Here is a 12,405-nt window from a genome sequence, read left to right on the forward strand (position 1 = left end):
AAATGATAGGTTTTGTATTGATTAATATTATTTGTTTTAATTTCTGGAAGTTTAATGTTATAAGTGATTGAGTAAGTTCCTGGAAATAAAAACATAATAAGCAGCTGAGTTCCTGAAAATCTGGGTTTGATAAATGGCTGAGTTTTTTAATAAGCATTGGGTACAATACTAAATTTACTGCAGAAAAGTGAAAATAGTATATAATCAAGGCCTTTTAGTAACAGCTCAAGGTAATTTAAAATTTGGAATTATTTGCATTTTAGTTTGTCATCATTATCAAAGAAAGTTTTCTTTTGATTATTAAGTTCAAAAGCATTGATCAGTTTACATGAAAAAATTTTTGTAGCATTCCAAATATCTAGTCCGGGGTTTCATAAACTCAGCGAAAATGCTTGTTTTCATAGGTCCCCAGTGTTGCCAGAAATTTTTGATTAGAAGTAATAAGAGAAAAATGAAAGATTCACATAAAGTAGCATGGGACATTGGAGATCATGTGTTTTGTGACATCACAGCTTCATAAGCTTACATGACCTCTGATGACATCACAAATTCAGTATTTGAGGGTTCTGTTGGTTATTGTCATTTGATTCTTAGACATTATGTTATATGTATTAATTTTGATGAAAATCTTAATATTAAATCACTAATTTTAAATTGTTTAAATCCCCAGTTCTTCTTTTAATTAATTCTCAGTTAATCTAGTTTTTTATTTTTTGGTTAATTTATTTCTGCTGTTAGATGATCTCTCATGTTTGTATTGCTAACATTATTTTACTGATTTTTTGAGCTATCAGTTTATTTTTTTATTCCCTTTTTCTTGCTTTACTTTAATTATTAATGCTCTTTTGTTAATATTTCAGTCTGATTATTGAACTTATTTCACTTCATCAAATTCTGATTGCTGACAAAAAGCTACCTTCTTTCCTTGTTAAATTTATTTGTGTTGCTATTTACCATGAGATAGTTATTTCAATTTTGAACAGACATACATAACGTAGCTTCTAGATGTCTGATTCTGTTTTGTTTAAATTCTATATAAATTATTCTACAAATTTTTCATCTTAAATTTAATCATGTAGTGTTTGAAATAATTACAAAATAAACATTCTAAACACACTATAACACAATTAGCCATTTTCAAACATGAAATTTTCTTTATGCTTTAAAAAAGTACTGTGGCTCAATAAATTAATTTTATGGGCTCTCAATTCACATTTATGTAACTTGTAATAGGCTTTTGTCTTGTTTGCTTTCATTCTTTGTAGCTGATTCTCAAACATGGCTATTTAAAGCTAAACATTTTGGAAAGCTGTGCTGAATTTTTTCATAGTATTCATATAAAATACCAACTACTAATGTTGAAAATTAAATATCTTGCACTCATAGGCTATGATTGCAGGTTTGTCAGTTACCAACTTTTATTTAAGCCTAAATTATTTACTACTTTTTTATTATAAATCAATTTTAATAGACACATTATATGCATATATATGAATTTTATGGTAAAATAATAAATAAAAAAAACTATTAAAAAGTAACATAGCAAACTGATGAAGCAGCAGAAAATTAGCAAATTTGCATAAACATAAATTTTGGTTGCAGACATTGCAAACGTAGCAGATTTGAAAATAATTGCTAGATCTGACAACACTGATAGCTGCATCAAAGAACCTCACTTTTAGGCTTCATAAATGTTATTTGACTTGACTTTCATGATCTTGTGCGATCCAAGAAACTTGAGTTTTAGCTTAAGACCAGTTCCATGTTTTATACACTTGATTGCCACTATGTCATAATGATAGAATTTACAAGCTGGTGTACATCTTATATTGTAGATTTCGCAATTTTCAGCTTATACCTTTCAAATCTATTTTTTAGCTTCCTTTTAAATGTTATCGTGAGCCTTGGAAAAAATTAACTGCATCTCAGCATTTAGCAGCTCTCTGATTTTTGTTATGATTATCGGATTTCATTTTAATCCTAAACATGGGGGTTATATTGTTGCTCTACTGGTATATTAAATTATTCACTTGCTGAGTTTCATTAATATTATATGTATACCATTTTGTTGGGCTCATAATTAATATTTTTTGTACAGAAATTATGCTAGAATTGAATCTTTCAATTTGCTCATACTCAGGAGTGAATCTAGTAGTAATTTGAATGTGCTGGATACTTTTTTTTAACAATAATCTTCAAAGTTCTTAGAAGTAAATGCTAAACCTTTATTAGCAATTATACATAAAGGATTTCCAAAAATAAATTTTTGATTTTTCAGTTTAAATTTACTTCAGCATTGTCAGTAGATTTTGTTCAGTAAAGCCATACAAACATTGTGAATCAGTCAATAATAGAAAATATATAATTGTAATTCTTTTTTAGTACTTGCTAGGGGTTCTAAATGGTCAGTGTGATTCGTATGCAGGGGAACATCTTGTTTGGATATAGAATGCTTTTTGCTTACCATATTTATGATTAATATGCAAGCAACACAATTTGCAATATAGTAGTTACCAACAGTCCCCAGGCGCAACAACGAAAGGGCGCCAAATTGTAATTAAAGAGTTTTAGAATGAAATGTTTTCCATTCTTGGCACAAGGAAGAGGATGCAAAATCTTCAATTGTCCTCGGGTGCTGTAAACCCTAGCTACGCCTCTGGTTACCAATTTCCTCTAAGTTATAAAATTGGTGTTTAATGATTTGTTCAGTTCTTTTAGAAGCGAGATATCATCAAAGATCTGTGTCCGTGGTTACATTGGTTTGTATTGATACTGGAACAAAAAGTAATTCATCACCATATACAGATTTGTAAAGTACATATTTTAACACAATAATCATCATCAGGTTTAAAGACTTCTTTGATAGCTCAAATGTCATCATCTTGCTTTTGAGCATTTTATATTTTGAAAATATGTCTATCTCGAGTGATGACCGTAACAAGATTCTACTCAGTGTGTCAACCTGCATCATTCATGCTTTGATTCGGTATTACTAGAATATTATACCTAATGGTGTGTTATGTTTAAGGTGTTTAAGTCTTGCTTCTGCCAACGTATTTGCTAGATCTCTCACCAGTTGAGAAGTCTGGTCAGTGGTTGCAGCAACGCTATCAGCCAGTGTGTAATATTGCAATACTTCTAACTGCGATCCAGAGTCTGTTCAATTCTATACTGAGTCATATAAAAGCTACTATTGTTACCAAAGGTAGAGGATACTAATTTCTTCACGTTCTGTACCTCAAAATTATTGACATTTTAATCCTTTCATTTAATGTATTCATAAAGCAAGTAAGTTTTTGCTAACTGCTGAGTTTTTGCTCTAGCAATTTTAATTGCCAGCAATGTAGTTCTTCTAAATCTCATATTCAAAATACTATTTTAGTGGCTAATAAAGGGGAAAAACAACATTTCTAATAGCACTTATACAACTTTTGTGTTCACAAATAAAGTTTTAGAATTCTTTCTTCTTTGAAGAAGCTATGAATGCTTATAAATATTTGGATACATGAATATGATAGTTCTCTGGAAATAAATTTTCAAAATGTATACAATATTTATAAGACACTATTAAATTTCTTCATAAAAATTCATTTTTTAAAAATTTATTTATTTTGAATATGATTATTTATTTTGAAAATAATAATTTTATTTATTTTGAGACATCCATCCTCTCAGACTCTCTGCCTGAGAGGATGGATGTTTTTATGAAGGACTTTTTATGCAAAGCTGTTTATATTTCGTATATAGAAAGTCACAAAAACGCTCTTGCAACTGGCCCTTCACTGGAATCTGAACCTTTCTCAAACTACCATTGTTCAGCAGTTTTGAACACTCGACCACTGGTGGGCATTCTTCCTAATAATAATTGCAATCAAATCATAGAATAATTGCAAAAATATGTGTTTCATTGTTTGCTCTTTAAATGATGTTATTAGTTAATTATTATTTCTGTTCTTGTTTTCCACATTAGCTTCTCTCAAATAAATATAAAGAACATGCAGTATTTGTAATTCATTGTTAAAAAGTCGGCGATTGTTTATAATTTTTTGAGGCACTCCCTGACTAGGATTAGTAGGAAAAGGGATCACAGTATTTTTTATAAACTGTTGAAGAACATTCATGCCATGTTTGGTAAAAATATGTTGAATGGTTGTAGTCTTTGTTTAATACCCATATAAGTTTTGACTTGCATGAGTATTAGATTAGCATACAAGTCATACTTGTTTTGACTTGATCAAGCAGACACATTTAAAACTAGCTTGGGTCAACGATTTCAATAGCAGATTTTTTTTTTTTTAATTGTTGATTAAAATCCGACATTCTTCCTTCTTTTCTCTTTTGAATTATGAGAAATTAAAGATTGAGATAACTTGTAATGCTTTTAAACAGATTCTAATTATTGAATATAAAAAAATATATAAATAAATAAGATTTTTCAAAATATATTAAATAGGCCATGTTAATACAACAGGAGAAAATGGGTCACTTCCATGTCTGTTTAGCCTCAAGAGTAAATCTGATGATGAGTACACTGCTTCAAAACATTGGTGCCTGATCTAAGTAAAAATGTTGTAACACATAATATTAAAATTTTGAACAAGATAGATTATCAAGTAGGTAATTTTTTTCTACTACAAAGACGTCATTTGTAGCACAGAAAACCCCTTTTCATAAATTAATAGAGATGTTGCATCCTGGGTGTAAATTTCGATAAATTATCAAATGACAGAAATACAGAAATGCTGTAATATTTTAATGAATCAAACAGCATGTTTGAGCTAAATGGTTAGTCTAATATCTACAATCAACCAGTAATCTGTATTAATATTTGTTCAATAGATGGAACTGTACATTAAGTGAAAACTCTTGGTTCATCATTAACACTATGTACAAGTGGAAATTTATTTACCCTGGCTTTTGATAGCATTAAAAAAGTTGAAAATGAAGTTAATTGTAAAATCATAGTTTTGTGGCTAATAATACACTAAATATGAAATGAGAAAACAATTTTAAGCTTATGTCCAATGGTTATTTAGCACATATACATAATTTATTGGCCAAAGATTTAAATATATCAAATGTTACTGAGTGTGTTATTCAAGTCATAAAATATTTTTGAAATCACCAATTCCCTAATCCAAATTTAATTAATTTGGATAAAAAAACACAGTGAATCGTATTTTTATATATAATATATGTTTAAATATTGTAATTGATATTTGAGGAAAAGTCAGTAAATAAACCATAAATTGTCATGATATCTCATGTGTGTTAGTAAGTAGCAAAATCATATTAGTTCATAATATTCTTTTAGTTAATTACTAAATACCAGTTGCACGTGTGTAGTTCGGTTTGAAAATGTTGGTGGAACTCGATGACTGTACAAAAGAGGAGCAGCATATGCTGTTATCTTTTTTTCGGGGAGGGGGGGGAAGCAAAAGGACTTTGTGCTAAAGATATTTATAAAGGAATGTTTTCTGTTTACGAAGAGAAGTGTTTATCGTGCAAAGCTGTGCACAGGTAAGTTTAGAAAGTTTCCAAAGGCCACTTTTAAGTTTGCCATGAAAACTGAAGTGGGCTTCCTGTTCAGATTTAGAAAGAGTAAACAGTGCAGTGGGTGTAAGAATTGATTCAAGAAATGTACTGCACAGTATAACAATAACACAGCAGTACCTGTTAGCCAATTAAAAAATACTTTTGGTCGTTTTGTATCATATTCCCCTTCCCTTGGCTTCCCTTTGTCAGCCTTCCAAATTTCTAGTTAAATTGGAATTGTTTATGCATCTGCAAACTGTTCATTGATGATAACCCTAATTGAAATCTGATAACAAGATAATTTCTCATCACATAATGTATACTTTATTGTGAATGATATTCTATCAAGTTTTCAAATCAATCACTTTAAAGTATTAAAGTAAGAAATGATCATTTTTTTTACAGGCAGAATTCAGAATCAGAGTGAGCTATAGTGGATTGAGAAAGCAGTTTTAATATTTTAATGTTTAATTATCATTTTTTTCTGCTGTTATTTCCTTTGTAACTTTTCAAATAATGCTGTCATTTTAAAATGGTAACAAATAATGAATTCTTTGTAAAATTATCTTTACAATTATTTATGTATATTTATTAAATTTTGAATTGAAATTAATTCTGAAAATGCTCAAAATATAATCTTTTAAAAGGTGTTGCAGAATGTTCTACTAAATTACATTTAGATATGAAAAATAAAATTACTATTTATTAACACAAGCTTCATTCAAAAGCTGAAGTACTGCAAATGACTTCCAAGCTGCAGTATGGTCATGTCTAATAGAAAATCACCATTACCATCTTTTCATTCAACTAATTTTATGTCATCATAATACACTGTGCATTTATATATTCAACAGGTCAAAACTGCTTTTGTAACAGCTTTCACATTTCTCTTGAAATTAAATAAAAAATTGAAATTTAAACCTCTCTCATTTTGCTTTCTGTGCAGGAATTTTATTCATTAAAAGATCTCTTTAAGTTCACCCATCTTTTTATAAGCATCAGAATAAGTCTTTGTAATAGCTCAGAAACTAAAATTAAATGCATCAACAAGTTGTAAGATTCCTCACTGTGTAATTCTAAGTTACAGTTAAAAGTGAAGAATCTTAAGAACTAGCAAGCGGATAATCGCTTGAGTTCACGAGACAGTGAATAAGCTTGGAAAGAGTTAAACGACCCTTTATTATTCAAATAAGATTTAACAGAACTCTGTCTTGGAGTTGTGCAATAAAGCCGACACTCGGGCTTCAACTTAAGAGACTAAGAATTAAACTAAACTAATCTTAACTAAAGAAATATAGCAGAAGCTATCCAAATTCTAACAGAGTTGGCCCCTTAACACCAATTGACTGCGAAGCTATCAAGGGCCTAAAGTACGGCCAAGCATAATAATAGCTTACGAGAGAGTAGCCTAAAAAGGCGGACTCGTGCTAGCCAGAATATCTGGTATCTCTCTCACTAAGACAGTAGAAATTCGCAGTTAAATACCACTCTTCCTCATTAGCATTCAGACGTGATTCTAAAACTACGTTCTGACCGAAAGTGGTAAGTTGAAATTAAGAAGCGATAGGAAAGGAAGTTTAGCTCAAAATTTAATTGTTAATAAAATTTACATAATCCTTATGAAATAATCAGCATTTTAAGTATTACGCTAAGGATGCCTAAAAGGAATTTCCTTCAAATTGTCTTCAGGAAAAGTAAACTTTAACAAACTATTTTTACAATTTTTTTAACAATAACTCTTTATTGAATGAAGCAAGAATATTACAAAATTAAATAAGAACAGCTATAGAATGCCTAATTTTACTTTTGCTTATCATCAAACTCTGATTGCCATCAAATCAGCAGTTTTTTTAAATATGTATAATCACAAGTTTTTAACTAAATTATTGTGCTATTTTCAGAAGAAAATGATGAAATGAAAAAAAATCTTAAAATACTGGAATCTGTGTTGGGTCATGAAGTTATTCCCAAACATAATACTGAAGGAAAAGCAAAGTATGTATTTTTTTTAATAGTAGTTTTATCTACTTTTTCAAGAAAAAGTGTAATTATTATAATTATTATTTGTATTACCCACCTTTACTTTTTAAAATAATACTTTTATTTTTTGTAACTGAATACTTAATTCTGTTTTGTAATCTCATTTTAATGCTAAGCATAAAAAAAAAAAAAAAAAAAAAAAAAAAAAAAAAAAAAAGACTGAAGATAAATTATAATCTTGATTTTTACTTTAATAATGGCTTTAATATCTTTTGAGATCTTAAAGAGTGGGTATATTTTGTAAAATGTACTAAATAAAGGGTTAATACAAGAGTGCAGCAGAAATTTGCATTTGAGTGATGATCATCTAATTTAATCTCGGAGCTCATCCAAATGTTACCTATTTTGGAAGAAAAGGCAAAAGAGAACACAAATGTTTATTTCAGTGTATGTAAAATATTTTGTACTTTAGCTTCTTATCATACAGCTTTTATAACATTTATAATATACATGTAGTAGTCTAGTTTCTAACAATTTCTTAGGAACATGATAGTGGTATATTATGGCTAAGCAGAAACTGACTTGGGCATCAAGTAAGAAAAAAAATCAAGACAGGAACAGATAAAAATTTCTAGAATATGGTCATGTCATTATATGTAATAATCTGACAGTGGGAAAGGTTCCAAAATACTAGAGATATTAGTTAAAAACTAATATAAGAGTTAAATTATCAAATCAACTGCATAATGACTCAGGATAATGTCTACAAAAAATTTCAAAGAGCTGCCAATAGCCACAAAAGTTATCCTTTATAGGAAACTGATTGACATTAAACAATTCATCTGTCACTTATGCACAGATATGTGCATTTACAGCAGAGTTCGGATCAATACTGAACAGTGGTGATATTTCTTAAAGTATGAGAAAAGAAATCACTTACTGGAATTTTGTGTATGGCTTTTTCAAAATGAGTCAATGTTTTACAATCATGACTAATAATATATGTCTTCATCAGTCTCATCTGGTTTTAATTCTTCTTGAAGAGAAGATATTCAGCAAACCAGCCATATCCATCACAAGAATTCCACCAAAGAGCATTCCTGAACTGAAAACAGCTGTACAGTATAAAGTCTAGACATCTGATATCTGGAGTGATCTAAAATTTGGACTACCAGCATTTTTGAGGTCTTGGCATATTTAGAGACAGGCAGAAAATCTTGACATGTTTAGAGGAGTATAACAGGGAAATTTTCACTCGTGTCTACTTTTTAATATAGCAGTCGAGAGAGTTATCCTGATTCAAACATCAATTTCAATGGACATATTTTTTCTAGACTGGTACAGCTACTTGCATATGCAGATGATGATGATGTGATTACCAGGACTCTTCATATTCTTTTTTGAATTACTTCATACATTTTTGAATTACTCTAAGACAAGCTTTTCTTCTACTTTAGGTTGGTGGGAAGTCGAATGAGCTTAATTATAAATGAGGAGAAAACAAAATATATGTCTTTTTCATTGTCTGTTTGGGATTTATTATTACTACTGATAATATATTATCTCCTGAAATTCAGAATTGGCTGTATCTGGCTATTGTATGTTTAGAAAGTTCTTCAAATCTGGATTTCGTTCAAGAAAAACAATGTTTTTGAATTACAAAAGACTAGTTGCTTCTGAGACTTTGACAAAACTGGAGGAAAATCGTATTATTGCAACTTTTGAAAGAAAAATTCTTGATGGAATAAATGAAAATAATCTATGGAGGAGATACAATTTTGAGCTTTATTAGATATATAAAGAACCTGATATATTAAAATATATAAAAATTAATGAAATGAATTGGCGGCTTATGTGGTCTAAATGGAAAATGACAATTTGATAAGAAGCATATTGGTTTTTAAACCCACTGGAACACGAAAGCAGGGAATACTGTAGCTGAGACAGGCTAGTTTACTGGCTTTGGATTTTTTAGATCAAAGATAACCAAAGAGTCATCATGGGAAAGTCTTCTGAGGAAGGCATTGGCCCATAATGGGCTGTCTGGCTATTAATGATGATGATGATGATGATGATGTGATTTCTTTTGATTTATACATATCACAATGTGTTTTGATGTTGTTAATCACAGTTTTGGGAGTTAAACTCCACTTCTCTGACAGTATGGTCTGTAGAGCATTAACATCTCTTGTAGGACAAATTCTCTGTGTAACTGCTTTTCATAGATAGTCCCCTAAGTTCTCTGTTGGTTTAAGATCAAGAGATTTTGGTGGCCAGAATATTTGCTTAATGTCCTCTTTTTCAAGGTCCAATGAGGTTTGCTCAGTGTGGACAAGAATTATTATACGTATATTAAAAGTCAACTCCATATGCATATATGAAGTTGACTTTATATACACCTTTTAAAAGTCTTACTTAAAATTCTAAGACCTCATTTCAATATCTTTGGATGATCACAGATCCGATGCTGAAAACGTGTGAGAGCATATGTCCATCAATCATTATTCTTCCTCATACCATCATACCTGCACAACTGAAATGCTCACATTCTGTATAGTTCGAAGGAAAATTTCACATTCCTGACTCCCTTCAGATGTAAACACATTTAGAATCAAATGTTAAATTAAACCTCGACTTATCACTAAAGAGAACATGGGACCATTGATGTTCACTCCAGTTTTTATGTTCTTTGGACCAGTTAAAGAAATCCCTCTTTTGCTGTGAAGACAGTGATGGTTAGGTTAGGTTAACTTAGGTTATTTAAAAATGCCAAAGCCATTTGCCTAAGAAAAGGATGCCTTCGTGGAGGGCTTTCTAAGGGAAATAGCTTATGTTCACATTACAGATGGGGAAAACCATGAAAATCAACCATGCAGACAGCCCATTTGTCTAGGATTGAACCTAAATCAGGTCAAACTACCAGTACTCCTCAGCCTTAAGTACTCAGCCACTGGAGGAACAAGACAACACATATCCATGGCTTTCTGGCATGAAAAACTTTTTCATTAAATGTTTGTACAATTTGCTGCGATACGACAATCCGCTGACAATTCACCACTTCTCAGATTGTTTCAAATGATGTTTTGGAGCTATAACAAATGTTTTTAGTCCTTAAACACTGAAACCAAAAGCTGCATCACAGAAATTCGCTCAGATATTCACTTTGCGCACAGCACTTGATTCACTGTCAGAAGATGCAATGCCTTGATATGCATATCAAAAACCAGTTGATTACTTTTGTTTTGAATAAAGCAATTAGGCTTGTCTTTCACTCATTCCCCGCAAAAAATGGATTACATCAACTTGATATTTCATGGAATATCATTATTTTTGGATATGTAAAGATAATTGTGGACATGAATGTATATTGAATTAAGAATTATAGTGTAAAGTAATTTGTGTTAAAATTCATAGAACAAGTGTTCTAGGTTGTATACTGGAATTGTAACTGTTGTAGAATGTTGCAGTGTGTTACAAAATGATATTAATAGAATATAAACACTTCTTTAACTGCACAATTTTAACTTTGCTGCTTGCTGTGCTGAGCTCTGCATTTACTTCTCTTTTTTTCCCAGACTGAAGGTATGGAAAAAAGAGAGATAGGAGGAAAAATAATTATAGTATTAAAGGTACTTTTTCGTTTTGCCGGCACAAACGATAAAATCGCCAATAATGGTACAACTGATGCCAAACGGAATATCTTTGCTGGTAACCTTTTACCCTTCATTTTCAAAATAAGTCGCAGCCATTTATCAGATTGATTGTTTCTTTCAATACTGGCATAAAATTACATAGAATTTTTACTAGTTAAATTTTATGTCCTAAGACCATTAACGGTAATTAATTAGGATGCAATCACACCACTCACTCGAAGGCGAAAGTATAGAAAAGGCAAGATCAGGGGTTAAATTCATCAAATCTAATGAGAATGCACTAGCGAAGTAAAGCACTGCAGTTTCACATAATTTTTGAGTAAGCTATTCGTACGAATTGAAATAATTCTTGCATTTAAACTTGTATTCTGTAAGATTTAATTTAAGATTTAACTTGAAATTAATGTAGATAATTACTGTTAGATTTTTGTAGCGTAGTTTACGTGAGATAAGATCACTTGGGGTCACGTGATATGAACCTGTGAATCAAGATGTTGAACCATGAAAGCATAGTAAATTCTTAAATTAATGTCTTTTTACAAATTTGTTGTCTTTATTTATTGGCTTTTTACAAAATTTTAAACCATACTAAAATGTTTATGCCTTCAAAATAAAAAATTCTTAGAACTAACATTTGTTAACATTTTTTATGTGTATACTGCACGCTGTCACCAACAAAGTCTGCTTGGTGAGATTTGTGCCAGCAAAATAGAAAAGTACCTATTAAAGTAATTATAATAACTATATCTGATGAAGATTACACTACATTAACTGTGAAAGATTTATGCACAGATTAATTTAAAACTATAATCCACTGCATTACATTATTAATTATACTATTTATACTATCAGATGCTGGTTAACTTTTTAAAAAAAACCTGACTTCATAGCATAATAGTGTTTTTGTGAATTTAATTTTTGCACATAAGTATTAAAGAAGCTAGTTCTCTTTCATCTTTCAACTATGTCAGACAACATTATGTGCAACATAATGTGCAAAATCATTGAGATTTTTTTTAAAAGAGGAGCTACAATATATCCTTCTTTGCAGAGGAATTTCTATGAACGTTTTGGCCTAACAACTCTTCTGACAGATAATTCTCTGACCAGTGCATTATCTTATCCACCTTTTATATATTTTTTAATTTCTGAATTTAACTGTAATAATTATGTTCATACTTTTCTACATGCAGCAGTATGTAATATTAAAATATATCAGAAACTATTCAATGAACAA

General features: G+C 30.2%; 1 protein-coding gene across 2 annotated transcripts in view; it reads left to right on the forward strand.

Moving 5' to 3' along the window:
* The window catches only part of LOC118192235 (putative RNA-binding protein CG14230), a 68,196-nt gene that overhangs the window by 20,184 nt on the left and 35,607 nt on the right, over window positions 1–12,405 (forward strand). For both annotated transcript variants that reach the window (XM_035363146.2, XM_035363145.2), the window contains exon 5: window positions 7,437–7,530. In XM_035363146.2, the coding sequence (XP_035219037.1) occupies window positions 7,437–7,530 (94 nt within the window). The remainder of the gene's footprint in view (window positions 1–7,436; window positions 7,531–12,405) is intronic.

The sequence above is a fragment of the Stegodyphus dumicola genome, chromosome 5 (genome assembly GCF_044657685.1).
Source record: "Stegodyphus dumicola isolate Sdum_Otavi_A_Nest chromosome 5, ASM4465768v1".
NCBI lineage: Eukaryota > Metazoa > Arthropoda > Arachnida > Araneae > Eresidae > Stegodyphus > Stegodyphus dumicola.